Below are 17,119 nucleotides of genomic sequence, written 5' to 3' on the forward strand. Positions count from 1 at the left end.
GTTTCCTGCCTTCTGCAGAAGAGCTCTGACTCTTGAGGTACTGAAGACTAAAGAAGGAAAAGGCATGTAGGGAACCTTACTGCTGAATAGTGGTTAGGCACTTTCAGGAATACGAAGCGTGGGACAAAGGCTTTCAGGACGGTCAGTCTGCATTTAGCTGCCTAAATCCCATGGAAGTCTCTTTTGGGGTATGATGCATCTTTCTCTTTGGACCTCAGTCTTTCTGTATCTCCAAGAACAGTTACAGTGAGAGAATAAATTCCTGGGAGCCTGTAAAACACTGATCTATGGTGATAACCTGGGTTGTCCAAGGTAGCTCTTAATGAAATATGGCTGAGGGACTGGTTCATGTCTTTCCTGGGGTTTACAGCATCACCTTAAATAGGGATAATACTGAAAATGTCCTTGAAAATGTAGAATGTAACTTGGGATGAGTTATTACTAGCACATTTCTCTTGAAGGCTTTGGGCAGTGCATGGAAAAAGCCACTAGCACTTTGGGAAAGGTAGTGGTGGTCAGGAGATTGAGAGAGGAGGATGCATTGCTCACCTGCTCCGGCTGGACTAGAGCAACGAGCGAAACACAAGTCTACACGAGAGTCTGCTTTAATCCATCATTCTATTTTATGAAGCATCACACAGCACTTTCACCAATTAGCATTTGATAGCAGTTTAAGTAAGGGCCACAGGATTATTTAAGAAAAAAAGCCGACAACCTATTTCATAGTCACTGACTCCTCGTTTGGCAGCAGCGCTCTCGGAGGGCCCGGGTAGTACCCGGCAGTCGCTGAGCTATTGGAGGAAAATCGTGTAAATCTATAATCCAGTGGTAAATCTGAAAGACAAAAACGTACCACGTCTGATTAGCAACGCAGCCCATATCACGTAAACAATAAGCCTGTGGTGAATAGCAGTACTCCCTAAGCCTTTGAGCTGTTTGCTCACCAGCATTAGAACTCAATCAGATTGCACGATTACATATTTATTTGACATCTTCAGCTATCCAAGGGATTGACTTTCTGAGTTTACTTAACTGCAGTAAAGGATATTCAGTTCCTTGATTGCTGAAATAATGCCAGTCATAGAAAATTATTTAACTAATGCTTAAAAACTAAACAACAATTTTCATTGGGCCTAGATGGAGTTTTCCCACTAGAACACTTTCAAGTTCATTCTTCATTTTGTCACCTTTCTCATTTATCTCAGCAATCTACTGATAAGATGGCTATGGTTAAAACAAAGAAGTGTCTGTCTGTTTTTTTTTTCATGGCTATTATAGCAAGATTCCCCAAAGGCACCCGCTCTTAGACCTTCTTGCAGTCCAGTGTTAACAACGTCATTTTGTACCAAGCGTTCTTAGAAATCTGCACTTGTAACTTGGCGTACTCATCACTTCCAGTCTGTAAAGAACACTGAGTGCATTAAAATAGTTCTGAACAGTCAAAGCTTTCTTTTCTGTAGCTTTTAAAAAAAAGTCTTTACTGCCAGCAGTGGCCCGCCCAGCCTCACAGCCAGAAAACTGATACTTCCCATGCTCACCTCCCACCCAAAGTTCAAGAAACCAAATTAAAAAAACACACAAATAAAAATTCATTCAAGAAACAATTACCCTTCCAATAAATTAAAAAAAAGGCTAAAAAACAAACGAACAAACAACAAAAAGGGGTAGCTCCTTCCTAAATTCTCTGTTTAGAACCAAAGCAAAATATAAAAACTATTACTCAGGTCTTCTGAACAGTAAGTTATTAATGACAACATTTTTTTTTTTGATTTGAAGTAAATTTGGGGTGATGATAGCCTGTCACTATATGCTAGAATATTGGAGGGGTTTTGTGCTCAGCAGCTTTTGTGAAACAGAAAAACACAATCTTAGTAGTTTCGGCACAAACAACAGGAAGTTCGGGTCTGTCTCACAAGCGACTCACAGGCAGGCACCGGGACAACATTCAGGTCCAGAGCTTTAAAACCACATTAAATGTAACTAAAGCAAGCCAATTAGTATTTAGATAACAGCTGAAAAATCAGATAGAGGCTGTAACAGAATAGGAATGGGAAGAGCTTTGATTGGAAGTGAATTACGCTTTATGAAGTGGGTTACTTAAGCTTGTCAAAGAAGTGTATTTTCTCATTTTGTCTGAATCAGGGGAATCTCTGGAGCCTGTTCCGAGCACAGCAGAAGAGGCAGATGTTTTTCTAGTCTGCGGAGGGCCCAGTGGATTTACTGGCTGCTGAGCCTCTTTATGACAGCTCGGTATAAAACAAAGGTTCCCAAAATAACAAATAGTACTACAAAAGAAAGCAAATATTCCTGAATATATTTATGAGCTATAAAAATTAAATGCCATACAGTTACTTTTATAAGCTTCCACTAGCTTCTTAATCTAGCAGCCTGAAACCTCCCAAGAGCAGTTTAACCAAAGAGCAGTACAAATGGGGCAGACTTGCTGCAGAGTTGCTCATGCTGAAGAAAAGAACCCGTTGGAGCAAAACAGTAATTTTGTTGATATTTCCTGGTAAACTAGATTTACTCAATCAGCTTAAACACCAAATCCATTCTATATCCAATGCACAAGACTTTAAGAGAATGATGACTTATTAACATATTCAAATGCCAATCTATCCATTTAAATATTGGTTTTGTCTGAACAAGCTGACTTTGAAAGATGATCAGAAGGGATCCATATGTAAAAAAGCTGCCCAAGGCGTCACTGAAAGTTCCATGAAGCAGATAACTATTCTTCACCCATTAAGTGGATCTAATGTACCACAAACATAGTAAAAATCTTCCTCTATTTCCAGGATTTTTTTTCTCAATGATTTCATTTCCTGCATCTGCTTTGCCTGGAATATGCAACATTTTGTATTCTTGCTTTATTTGTGTAATACATTTATGAGAAAACCCTGGACTGATCCAGAAAGGCATACTTGGAATCTTGGTGGTTATGAATAAACACACAGTGAGGAAGAAGGGCCAAGTACACAGGGAAAGAGAAATTAAAACTTTTTTTTTTTTTAATTGGGGGATGCAAAATCTATGAAAAAATGAAAATCCAGAGAATGTGATAGATGAAGGCTGTTCATTTATACTATGATCATTTAAATTAAGTTATTTGAAAACTTTGCAACTTAAAATAAATTGCAGTTGCCCTGGACTACAAAGGTGTCACGTGAATTGTACATCAAAGCTCAGTCCAACTTATTTTGCTGTAAATGGCAACTAGTACCACTGGTATCAGTCCAGCAATACTGGCTCATCGACAAAAACCAATGATGCAGGTCTGGAGTCTGCATCCTGGACACAGCAGCCATTCATTTCACATCTGATCTTGTTCCATATTATCACTGATGACATAGAGAAGAAATAAGCAGCTCCATTTTGCTAAACTGAAATGCTTGCACAGGCCACAGCTTGATGCAACAGAGTGCAAAAAATAAGACACAGTATTTGATAATAAAGCCAGTCTCAGCAAAAAATAGTTGCTTGTATTCCAGAGTCATGAATTAGGCAAGGGGCACATACCTAGTCCTCTCTGAAATATAACTTGACAGCGAGGCTCTAACCTACACTGATAGTGAATTCAGCATAAAATTTACCCAATATTACCACTATCCTAAAAAAATCCAAAACCCTGAACAAACCAAACAGCTTGAGACTGGAAGAATGAACTAGATGGTTCTACTCAATTGCTCGAGAACCACATTCCCAGAATTTTTCTATCATACTTAGCTAATTCGACCAAGACTCATTGTGTTCCCAAGACAAATAGGATATTCACTTTTAGAGCCAAAGACTCCTAGAATTCAGACAGGGAGGGTCTCAAGGCCTATGTCCCTTTCTAGGTCTACAGAAATGTCAGTTATTAGATGTATCCCCCTGAATTTCTGTCCCACTGTCCCACTCCTGTCTTTGCTCCCACACCTGAGTGCAAGTGAGTGATGAAAACCAGTTTTATTCTAGTAAGCATTCAGCATTACCAGTGGCTCATGGGTTATATGCCTTAACCTGAGCTCAGAAGCAGGACTCCTGCCCTGCCTCCCTTGCAGGACTCCAGCAGCCCTGGTGTAAATAAAATGGCAATGATGATGTTTGAACAGCGACCACTGTCAGTTACTGTGTTCCAGTTATGCAGATCCAGGCATTAAGTGACATTAATTACACCACTGTGCCCTGATGCTTATGTATACCTACACCCACGCCTGTATTTAGGTGTTACAGACAGATCCATTTCATAGCTATTAAGCTGACAACATCTCAGTGTCTGTGTGCTGTTCAGTTAGCGTAAGCAAACTAAATGAAAGCCACAAGTTTTTATCAGAATAAAAAATGGAGTTCCAGCCACAAGGAAGCAAAAGGAAACCGCAAGAAGAAGGGAAAACGTAATATTCTCGATGAGCGATCAGGAAAATATTTGAGTAACTGAATGGAAGACAATTATAATCTACTCCAGACACAGGCCTGCTTGATAAACTCAGTACTCACGTCTAATCCTTTTTTGAGATTTCCTTGAACAAACCAATACATTAAACAAATATAATCTTAACTAAGCTCTTTAGATGGAAGGCTTTTTTTTTTTTTCAATTAAAAAACAATCCAAGACTGAGCCAGATTTCTCCCAAAATACGCAGCAGAAATGTCAAGAATCATTTTGCAGTATTGACCAACAAAAGCAAAGCCAACATTTTTTAAACGTGACACCACAGCAGCGTCCCCGTGATGAGCGAGAAGCCCTGCAGAGAGCAGACCCCCCTCCCCTCTCTGAGGTCTGCTCCCTGCCAGTCCCCAGGGCTGGAGCCAGATGCTGTGGAAACCTCCTGGTAAACAGCAGGGTTGTGTTCTTACATGAATCCAAATATATCCTCCTGATTATCACCAAGGAAAAGGCACAGGGAGGAAAACTAAAGCCTTGTTAGTAATACCCAATTTTTAACTTGAAAAATCTTTGAACTACTTAATTGTGGTAAATCTCAGAAAACACAGATGGAGCTCCATCTTACGGCTCGGCATCCAGGTGGTATAACTACAGGGGCAGATCGTCAGCCAGTACTAATTTTTTTGCTTTTATAGGAATTCCAGTAATTTACATAGGCTTAGAGCTTTGCCATAAAAGTTTGCTTGTATGACAAAGCTGCCAGCAGGTCAAGGGAAGTCATTCTGCCCCTCTACTCTGCACTGGTGAGGCCACAACTGGAGTACTGTGTCCAGTTCTGGGCTCCCCAGTTCAAGAGGGACAGGGAACTACTAGAAAGAGTCCAGCGTAGGGCTACAAAGATGATTCAGGGATTGGAGCATCTCCCTTATGAGGAGAGACTGAGAGAGCTGGGACTCTTTAGTCTGGAGAAGAGAAGGCTGAGGGGAGACCTTATCAACGCCTACAAGTATCTCAAGGGAGGGTTGAAGGAGGAGGGAGCCAGACTCTTTTCAGTGGTTCCCACCGAGAGGACGAGGGGCAACGGGCACAAGTTGGAACATAAGAGGTTCCACTCAAATATGAGGAGAAACTTCTTCACGGTGAGGGTGACGGAACCCTGGAACAGGCTGCCCAGGGAGGTTGTGGAGTCCCCTTCTTTGGAGATTTTCAAAACCCGCCTGGATGTAGTCCTGAGTAACATGCTCTAGCTCTAGGCAATCCTGCTTCAGCAGGGGAGTTGGACTAGATGATCTCTATGGTCCCTTCCAACTCTAGAAATTCAGTGAAATTCAGTGAAATTCAGTGAAAAAGAAAGAAAATTATTTCTTAATGGTAACAATTTTTAACAATAATTTCTTAACAATGGGGTCAGCACAACTGCTGCAGGAGAACGCTCTAGTTTGGCTGCGCCATTGAGTGATCTGCTCTGTGACTTGCCAACCTACAGGTGGATTTTAACAGATGTTGTTATTTTGAAATACTAAATGCTTTTATTTCCTGACCCACTTCTACTTTGTTTGCAGCAAGAGCTCAGAATGTGAGGCAGCGTACTAGGGGCAAAAAGCAAAACCCCCAAGGTCACAAGTAGATTCACCTGATAGTAGTTATTTTTAGCAAAACAACTGAGGCTGATTTTCCTAAACAGGAGGTCAGATGTTTGCTGTACTAAAACAAAGCTCCTGCCAGCAAAGGTGTATTGGTCAGAGATTATGCCAGCAGCTCTGCCAGCAGACATCTGTACCATGAGCTTGGCCTGAGGAAGAACTTCACCATTTTACTGGCTACTCTTCTGCTATACCTAAATGTGGAAGAGGGTGACGCTGGAGACAACCCAAGTGGCAAACTGCAGGGAGATGTGGAGCAGCAGCTTCACTGTCAGAGTTTTATAGAGGGGTGAGTCCACGGGGGATGGAAAGACTATCCCATCGCGGCTGCTGCAATTGCCCGTGGCGGGCAGTTCTGCCGCAGTTATCTTGGGAGTAACAATTCACATTATTTTGGGTCTACCCCATGGCCAAGGGACTCCTGACCGCTGACCCCGGCTTGAACAGCTGTGCACAAGGCGTGTGTTAAACTCGCATCTGAGCCCGATAGGAAAGCCTCAGGAATTCCTGTGCTGTTTTGTGTTTATATGGGAAAACTCATCATCTGTATGTGAGGGAAATTTATCTCATTTTTGTTTTAGTTTAAGTGGTGATATTTGGAGATCCTTTGAGAAAATAGCCCTATGTCATTCTTGCTTGATCTGGAACTGATCAAAAGAAAATATTAGACTATAATATTTTTAAATATTTAGATGAAGACTTAATCTAAAAAAAATCCTAAGAGAATGCCAAGATCCTACTAGCAGGTGTTAGTCTTTCAGGGATCTGTTAATTAATTTCTGTCTGAATGACTCATCCTGGATCTCAGAGCAGTGGGAAGGGCTTCTGAGATAAGTTGAAGAAGTTAGCCTGAAAATAAGCAACCTTTTGAGATGACAGGCATTTCTGATTGATTAAGAAAATGAAATAAGGTGCATTTTGAGACTGTAATAGAACTGTATTAAGATAAATGCAGTGATGATACACCCCTTTACTTTCATTTTGAGGTAAACTCACCAAGATAAGCTTACTCTCCAAACTTGGGTTAACGTCATGTTCCCCTCTCTTGTAAAACATTTCCTTTCCTTTTCCCTGTTTTTTCCTCTGGATGGGTGACAAATATTGCTTACCTTGAGGTAAAAAGCCACACACAGACACGCATTAAGCTTTTTAAGCAGTAAAGACAAAGACTACATTGTATTGTGTGTGTGCGTGTTACTATCTTAATCCAGAAGGAACATGTTAGGCACCAATCCAGAGTACATAAATGCTTCCAGCAACTTTTTCTTGTACGTGTGAGGTTGCAGGTTATATTTGGTGAATCACCTATTTTCACTGTTTTTCACACTCAAAAAATATCAACACCTTGTATTACCAGCAGTGTTTTTAAAGAAGCAATCTAAACCCACCCCATAATTCTGAGATCTAGTCAAAACCCAATTATAGCTTTAATTACAGCCTGCAAATGAAATTATGCTGCCTGAGTTGAAGGGTAACTTTAAAGCAGAAATGACTGAGTGGTTCCCCGTTTCTTAATGAGTTGCTCATGAGTTCTCCCTTTAATCTTTTAGAGGTGGCTGTACTTTGACATCTCACAGAGCAGAGTAACGATGGCAGGAACATTTCTGTCAGTCACTGGCTAGGAAGTAATCTTTTGGGTTCTGCATGATTTGACACGGCCTTCAGGGCCACAAGTCAATACACCTTTCTGGAGGAGGAAGGAAAGGCTGAAGAAATTGTAAAACAGTGAAAGCTGCCGTTATTATGTTGAAAATTACTATCAAATAAGTAAGTCCTTTGGGAAAGGATAAGTGCATTATATCGTCTGTTGTGTTGTTTTTTTTTCTCATAAATGAAGCCCACTGAAACTTGTTTCCTTGAACAGATGAATCAGATTTATAGTATCCGATACTCTTCAATTTATATATAGAGCAAGATGCCATCAACATATTCAGGACACGTATCTTCTCTCTAGCCAATTATCTTTGCTACCTGTTTTTTAACCTGCATCAAAATCTCAGAACCAGAAAACCTCAGAAATCTTGCCGTTATATATGCATACTGATTTTTCACCAAACGTAAAAATAGGTTTCTTGCATAAAAAGTTTCATTATAAAAATGACCTCCTCGCCTTTTAATAGCAACTACTATTTATAGCAGCTAAGCTCCAAAGCAGTTTAAATCCTCAAAGCATTTTGATAAACTTTGTCTTTAGATTATATTGTATAGATAGATTCTTACACTGAAGCTGGGAAGTAAAAATCTGGTTGTAAGGTAAGCCATTAAATAGAAAAGGTTACTGCTAATTGACAAGTAATGTACAATATAGATAGTTCTATATGTTTAAGGAAATTATATGATATTGTTGTATTATTTGAATAATAAAGAGCACATAATTATCACTCAAGTTACAGAAAAGACTAATTTAATTTTAACGGGAGCTGGATTTTACTTTAAATGATGTAATGTCAATGAAAAAACATTGGAACTAATGTACTAAAATACGGGGCATATTTTGTTTCATTGCAGCAATAATTACGAATCATACTGTTCAGGATAACCCAGAAGTGAGTATATGGCTGAATGCATGGTGAAATTCATTACTTCCATGGTAATAGTTGATTCTTGAAGGGCATTCACCTTTACAATACATGTTGAAGAAAGAGTGTGAGGTTGCACTTTGTAGTTGATCTGTGACGGGCAGAGCCGTGCATCCGCGACCCAGGCGGTGCCAGTTCTGGTGCCCCAGTCACAGCTGCCTTGGGCTTTCCATTGTGCAGATAATTTGCAACTCTAAGCAGAAACATGAACTTCTTTGCCATGGTTCACTGGCAATTTTATCATTATATTTATACAGCAAGCCGGCTGACGACTCAAACTCCCACAGAAAGTGGCAGGGTACAGATCTGTAGGCGTCTTTAAAGGGACAGCCTTGATAAATTATAACCGAGATATTTTCTCTTGTATTAGCTATTTGAAATAAAAATAAGGCATGAACAAAAACTTATGCACCCATATGGGAAAAGCATAAGATTTCATACAGCATGCAAGATTTAAAAAAATGCATTATCCTCATGCATGACACAAGCTTGGTTACCAAATCTCCAAAGTGTGAAATGAAGTCCATCTCCATAAAATATTTATGTTTGCACTAATTATTCTCTGAAATGCAACTCTCTTGAGCTCCAACATTGCTCAATCTCCTGTTCTTGCTTGCAGTAATTTTTAATTCTATGACAAACCTCACCATTCTAAGGTTATGAGACAAGTTCAGAAGTCTAGGTTAACAATCATGAAATTTTAAAAAAAAGTTTGTGTTCTCCATATTAGGATTTAGAGCCCACTTTCTTAACCTTTTCTTTGCAATGAAGAACAAAAACTTACCAAAATTCCCCCATAAGCTCTAAAACTTCACATTCATTTATCACAAAATTTTTTTGGGATCAAAGACTTGTTAATCAAATATCCACCTGAAATGGTGGCACTGGCTAGTTATTTTAGTGACTTTTTCCTACAAAAACTTGCTTAGTAAATAAGATATTATTATATTTGATCTTCTTTGTAAATCAGAAAAATCTTCTGCAATTATTGTTGGAATATCCATGTAATGGATTATTTACATGGGTAGCTCGAAATTCGATCAAATGGCCACAGAGTAGCGGTCACTCACTCCTTGAAGGTAAAATTCAGATTATTCAAGTATGATAGATAAGAGTACCCGCCTCTACTTGGCTCATACCAAGCTTTCTGAAGTGGAGGAGGACGTATTATAAACTGGTTTATGCAAAATGCCATTTTTCAGACAGATCCCTACACCTTTTAATTTCCATGTGTGTGTTTGAATGTAACGTTCCCACGGTAATGGATCCTGGTTTGGAAAATTTGGCTTATGGTGTCATTGTGCTTGAAAATGGTCAAAATGTGTAAGGGAGCTGTAAATGAGAGATTCAATAGCAGAAAAGTGAAGAAACAGATGGATTTGTGAACGGGGCATGTAGAATAGGAGTAGAGGCATTAGCTTCTACTATTTTATTAACCATGTACTGTCAGGATAATCATGAGTTCATCAGCCTTCCAATTCTTGAGAAAAACTTCTCTGCTAACTGAAAGTGGGTAAGGAGAATAGGCTCATAAAAAACCTATGACATACTTAGAAAACTTTCAACTTAAGTCATCTTCTCTTAATATTACAAACATATAACCATGATGCTGCTCTTCAGTTAAACCTTTTTAATGTCATTTTAATGTCAAGGTGAGGATGTCTTAAATGAAGTGTTTTATTTGACCTTTACCTGATTTCCACTCCAAAGGAGTGGAACTGAGGAAAGTACACAGAAGGTATTATAGAAGATCCTTTCTGCCCTTTGGACAACTTTAACAATAAACAAAATGTCCTTTTTCATGCACAAAGTAAAAGCCTCTTCAGAGACTGTCAGGGGAGTTTAGATGACAAACTGTGATGCAGTAATCTGCAATCCCATTAATACTTTCTTTGTGAGAGGTGAAATTATAGGTCAGAATATCTGACACATCTCTGAATGCAAACACCTTTTGAGCTAGATACTGAATTTTCAAGGAAAGATGGGGACAGAAGTGTAGAAGAAGCACTATTTTCAATTGGTATAGAAAACTAATGAAGATTGGATTAGATTACCTTTTGACCAAGCTGCCATTTTACTAATTACACATACAATTTGTGTATATGTTCTGTGATTTTATACTTTGCATGGCCAAAAACTGCAACAGCAGCATTCCCTGTGGAACCCTTTCCCTACAAAGCTCTTTGGTAAGTCTCAGATTGTTCCCTTCAGTTACATGTATATATTCTTCAGGTGAAACTATCAGAAGGCATCTGCACCAAACTTACAACACGCTGGTGAAAAAAGACAACTGTTAAAATTAATTCTATTCCAACTTCTCAATCCAGATCCACAGCTTATTTTTAAATTTTTTTTTTACTTATTTCCTCTATTTAAAAAAAATAGAAACAGGCTTGAAGGGTTTTATTACCCAAAATGAATTTCTGATTGTCTCAAAAGAATTCTCATATGAACTTTGGTGAAAACAGAGTTATTTTTGTAAAATACCACTGGTACTGAATATCATTGACTTAAGTTTTGGGATAATCTCTTTCAGTGAAAAATGTGTCTTGAGAAGTAAAGCAGGCTGTTCTTTATGCACAGATATATGTTGCATGCAAACAACAAAAATCGATTTTAAAGCTAGTATGGCAGCAACTGTCTGCCTTGTTGCACATGGCAAGCTGTTGGGATATTTACTCGCAGCTGGCACTTGCTATTGCTTTTGCAGATGTAGAAAAGCCAGGTCAGAGGCTACTGATAGAGAAGCCCTGCTGAGCCCACCACTTGCAGGAGCGAGCACACCTCCAGGGAGGTGGTGGCTCGTTTGGCTGGGTCAGGTGGAGCTGGTGGCTGCCGGGGCCGTGCTGGCTGGTGGCCCGGAGCTGGGCTCCTAGGGTCAGCAGGCCGGCAGCCTGGCCGTGCCTTTGGGCTCCGGGGATCTTGAGGAAAGGCCTGGGTTTTTGCAGTTTGGCAGTGGAAAGTCCTCTGCTGGTAATTAAAGCAGATGAATAGAAAAGGCAAAGCTGGAGTGCATCAGACTTGCATAACCCGTTTGAATCTCTTCTAGCAAGTTATTCCCAAATAGCTGCAGCTAAGCTTTGACTTACAACTGCAGCCAAAAACTTCAGGGCTTGGCAGAGCAGGGGCTCTCACAGCTTGCTGTGACAGGAGTCAGGCAAGGTATTCGAGAGGAGTCAGGAATTCCTCAGCATCCATAATAATGAACATCTGCTCTTCCGCACAAGCAAACAAGAAATACCTCTCGCTGCAAGAAACTATAGATGTTCTCATACCTTTGAGTCTGCTTTCAGGTGCACAGCTGCAAGTTACAAACGTTATTCCTCCCCTGTCCTTTAGCTCTGGGCTATAAGTTTCACCAGCCCCTGGTGAAACCCTACAAGACACCAGCCCCTGCCCTGGGACTGGCCCAATGCTGCCAGGGATGGCTCAGTGTCCCTCCTAACAGAGCAACAGACTTTCCAGGGGCTCCACCACAGACACCAAGCAGCTCTACTGCCTCCTAATTTACACAAATATGCCTTTCTGGTTCTCACCCCTTCATCTGCAGCTGGAAGCTTGGTGGTACGTTTGTGGTCTAAAGCCTTTGCCAGCCCTGAGAACTGAGCTGTGGTTTGGGGCAGCTGGCGGGGAGGCAGGGTTTCACTGACCGATGTGTCCCCTCTAGGCCAACACTTCCAAAGCAAGCCACAGAATGACTCTGGAAAAGGTATTAGAAGGGAGTTTTACAGAAGTTACCTCTCTCCTGGCAATTTCCCTTGGTCTATTTAGGCTTTGAAGCTTTAGGCTGAAATACAGACTTCAACACGGCAAATATGAGAAGCATAAATTGTGGCACTGTATGAGTTTTTTCTTTTGAGATATCCTTACAATGTACGTACAAGTGTAAAATAGGGTTGCAAAGAACAGGTCTATCATGTATTCTGGTGTAGAAATAACTGCTGGGGAAATCTGAGGTGCTCTCTCAAACAACTTTTTATTCCTTGATTTTATGCATGAAGTAGGCAGCAGAGGGCTTGGCAAACTAAAATGCTTGCTGTGTTCTTCATACAGCTAAGCACCTCATTCATTTAATAATTTGTATATTCCTTTAGATATGGTGTATTGATAAAGTACAATAAGGCAAAATGATAGATTGAGGATAGACAGATAGAGGGCCTTCACCACCACTTTTTAATCAACTGATACGTACTGCACTTGCAAAGTTTTGCAGTATTACTAATAAAACTATTGCTGCAAACCATACAAAATAATGCATGGTCCCTCCAGGGATAAACATTAGTGAAAATCAGAAAATCAGCCATAATTGTACCTTTGACGCAGCCTTGATTTAAGAAGGCAAAAAGCCTGAGCTGGTTTCTCAATTAGATGAGTTTTTGGAGAACAAGACTTTGCTTGTGATTGTCGTGTTTTGCAGATAAGGAGAATATTTTAGGCTCTAGCTCTGTCCGTAATGATGCAGTTTCAAAAGCAATGCACACATTTGAAAAACAAAAGAGAAGCACAGTCCTAGGCATTCTTGGCTTCATTACATTCCTGTGCTCATTCATCTCCATTTCAACTGTAAAGGGATAAGTGAGCTGATTGAGGAAGGATAACAGATCAGAGAGAAACATATTTGGAAGTCTAATAAACACAGGTAACTTGGAATGTGTTTTTTTCCTAAGGTAACTCACCACTGAAAGCAGACACAGCAAAATACTGTGGGGAAGTCCTGAATCAAAATTCAGTAACCTACAGTCTGTTAAATGTTGCATTTCTCACACTGGATAAATTAAGCATCTAATATTTGCAGGCACAAACAAAAAACTGAACTGTTGTAGCAGACAAGTGTTAAAAGCATAAACCTCAAAGCAGTTAATAGCCACTAGCATTCAGTGCTGCATGATATGAACAGAATATTTTTGAATGTATTTCGGATACATGTAATCTCAAAACCAGATCTGCAGTATGATAAAGTTCCTATGAATACTACATGTTCATTAGAGGAAAAAAAAAAAAAAAAGCAGTTGTCCTTACCTGCTATTGCTTCAAGACTAGGAATTGCAATAGTGCTGTAAGTGCTAATACATTTACAGGACCACGTGCGAACGAAGGTTTCCTCTGCATTTTCCAGGCCTGGCAATCTGTCCATGAAGAAAGAGCCCCACTGTTTAGATACAAAGTAAGGAGCTTTGGGCTGATCTCCCTGAAAGAAAAATAAATAAATATGTAACTTTAAAAAAATAAAAACCTTCTTTCTTTATCCAACCACAAACATTACTCCAAGGAACTCCAGTGATTCTCTGATTTTTGGGGAAAAGTGTATTGTATCTCAGGAGGAGATACTGTATTGTATCTCTCTAAAATACTAGAAAGAAAAACAGTAACAATCTTCTTCCTCTAAGTCCCCAAGCTCCTGTTTATGCAATTTATGGATTCCATAGGACATAAAAAATTGGCTGCAAATATTTTCCCTTTAAAAATCTTCCCTTTCCCCTGTTTTTCTGTTTTCAATAGTGTGAATAGCCTGCTGCCTTTCTCTGCTGGAGAAGCTGGGTAGCTGTGGCACAAACCCTAACCCAGTCAAGAACTCCTCCAGGGAGAATGGGAGTCTCCTGGTGCTGGATGGAGTAACTGCGAAGGATGAATCATGTCACCTGTATCATGTTATATGTTTCTGAGCTGAGGGATGAGTGAGAACAGAGCCACAGGATCCATGGAGAGCCATTCAGTTGCCTAGCAAATTGTGAAAAATTGATTTTTTTTCATGTACGTCTTCAGACAACAACATGTAGACTTATTATGTTGTAAAGAAAGCATTAAAGCAGCATTGGGAAAAAGGATTTATTTTAGCAGTTCATCTTGAAACCTGCTATATATCACTATGAGCAGCTAGAAAAAGCTCCAGGAGGCCTCTACAGAAAGATGAAAAAATGTAAAACAAAACTGTGAACTACAATATTGAAAATCTGTTAAAGTCATTTGCATGCAAAGTAACTTTTCAGACCAGAAAAGCATAGAAGAATAGGTATCCTAGCATGTGCCTCTAGATATGTGAACTTTTATACTTTATTTTCCATTTAACTGCTTTCTTAATATTTTTGAGAATCTGCTGGAACAATATTTGTTTATAACAGGTCAATGGCCTTTGATCACAAGAAGGTTGTTGATCCAACCTTCACATTTACAGACCAGTAAATGTCAGTAAACACAGAGCCATTCTTTTTGTGATTCTGCGTAACAGTTTTTATTCTGAGCATAGGTTGGGATGGGGAGGAAGTATTGATTTGATTTGGGAAAATATAGATATTGGTTTCTGCCTTCTGATGTAAGTCGGTTAGAAAAAATCCCGTATCTTTTGTTTCAAAACAAACAGTGAACTTAAGAGCTGGGCTCTTTTCTGGTTTGAGATTTTTTTTCCTCACACACAAGGACAGTATCTTTCTTTTTTTTTTTTTTTTGCCAAATCTTATCTTTGCATGCAAATCCCAGGAATTTACATCAATTATAATTAAATGTAGATGCTATGCTGAATTAAAATCCGTTTGCCAGCTGGAGGACACACAGAGAAAATTCTTAAGGCCGTTACAGCTGTTCAGGTGATTAATCAAAACAACCAGCCCAGTGCTGGTCCACATAAGCATGTGCACAAAAGACAGCCTTGTTTATTGACAAGAGTAAAAATCTGAGGCTTCTGCTTTTTGAAATGTATGGTTGGTTCAATAGGCAATTAAAATTGCAGTCTGAGGAAAATAATTGATTTTTTTCAGAGGTCTGATTTTCAGAGTGGGAATTTCTTCCTTATTAAGGAGGGAGTTAATGTTTTGGATTTACAGCCCAGGCCCCCAGTAAAACCAGTCAGACAGGAGAGTTGTCATCAAGTCATCCGGTAGAGAACTCCCAGTCATTTTGCTACTGACTTATCTCCACATGACAGAGGCTGTTTGGTAGGGTAAATCTTGATCTCAAATCTGAAAAGAGCTGTCAAAACTTTGCCCACATCCTTAGGAAGCATCAGACCTCGCTCCTCCTGCCATCCCCAACAGATGCCTAGAAGATGTCCCTATCTTATCTGCTGCATGCATGGCCTGCAATGAAGGACAGGCCACGTCTGTACATCTGTGAAATGAGGAAATAGTCACCCTTAATATTGCTAATCCTCACACTCCTGGAGGCTCCCAGGAGGCTCTGTGTCCCCAGGCAGAGGGTTTGCTCTGGCAGCAGGACAGTAGATCCTGTGAAGTGCTGAGCAATCCCTCTTTCTTATGCAAAATCCCCAAGCATGTGGTGTTGCTCTCAGGCATATTGGTCAGACAGTAGCAGGTGAGATGTGGATTGTGTCAGTTGAAGATACAAAGCCTCCAAGACCACGTCTAGACTTCAGAGAAATGATGGTACCAGCATTCAGCTTAGGGCTTTCCACTAAGTTAAACCACCTGGAATCCTTACTATCACCTTTCCTTTATTAACTGCAGACAAATAGGGCCTGTTAACAGAGCAGACAGAATCTGTTAATAGGACCCTTGAGTAGCACTGATTTGTCAGCTAACAAATGATCTTTCTAAAGTACAAATAGGCAGGGAGATGAGCTCTGAAGTTTTTCTACATTGGGTAAAGAGATGACAGAAAGAAGGATGTAAAGGAGACAGGAGTGAAAAATCAAGCTGTTAGTATTTTTTAAAGGCATTATTTAGATGGACATTTACCATCTTTCTACCAAGTGCAGAGCACTAGGATTACCTTCCTGCATCCGGGATGGTAGTGGTGGCTGCATGTCTTGTGCCAAGAAACTCTTAGGCATAGAAAAAGTCAATGTTCAAAATACATTTTTGCCGGTGTAACCGCAAGTATTTGAGGTGTTTTTTCCAGCACAGCTGTGTTGGTCACAACAATCAGATTCCCCTGAATAACACAGCCATACTGGGTGTGCAGATGGGCAAGCCTGCCACTGGTCTAACTTTTCCACAGAACCTGCCCCCCACAAGTCCTGTGCAAATAGAAAACATTTAACTCATAATTATTGTAGCTAAACTACAACACGGATCACTATAAGCAGACTTCCTCTAAACCAAAATGCATTTCACTTCAGGATATTGCTTTAAGGTTATTGCTTTAACTCACCAGCCTTCACAACAGCCCATCAGGTTGTTCCTGAAAGTACTTTTAGATTTGTCTTACTGATAAACAGGAATAGAGAGACAAACAGAGCCAAAAGGCACAGAGTAATTAGCCCTTGTCTAAGACCATGCTGAGGGAGTCAGGGAAATTGGGGGCTGGTGGGGGGAGGTGGGGGTTAAGGGCTCTGACACTCCCAACCAACCGGTCTCTAGGTAATAATGCAAAAATTAGCTTTTCCTTCTAACTGCAAAAATATCATCTATATCTGCCAATAAATTCTTCGATTTCTGCTCCATTCATTCCTATAGCCCAAGGTTTTTTACACACTGACAAGCTCCTCTGTAATCATTTCCCTCGAAATCCTGGGACAAATTCCAGCTTTTCTTTGAGTTTTCATTGATAGAATTGATCACACATTTGAAGAACAG

At 40.0% G+C, this 17,119-nt stretch overlaps 1 protein-coding gene across 1 annotated transcript in view; it reads right to left on the bottom strand.

Annotated features, from left to right (window-relative positions):
* Positions 1-604: 604 nt before the first annotated feature.
* NT5DC1 (5'-nucleotidase domain containing 1) overlaps positions 605-17,119 on the bottom strand; it is a 131,451-nt gene continuing 114,936 nt past the window's right edge. The window contains exons 11-12 of the mRNA XM_014964608.1: positions 13,611-13,779; positions 605-834 (exon numbers count right to left, since the gene is read on the bottom strand). Coding sequence (XP_014820094.1) covers positions 716-834; positions 13,611-13,779 — 288 coding nt within the window. The 3' untranslated portion in view covers positions 605-715. The remainder of the gene's footprint in view (positions 835-13,610; positions 13,780-17,119) is intronic.

The sequence above is a fragment of the Calidris pugnax genome, unplaced genomic scaffold, assembly GCF_001431845.1.
Source record: "Calidris pugnax isolate Ruff unplaced genomic scaffold, ASM143184v1 scaffold219, whole genome shotgun sequence".
Classification (NCBI taxonomy): Eukaryota; Metazoa; Chordata; class Aves; order Charadriiformes; family Scolopacidae; genus Calidris; species Calidris pugnax.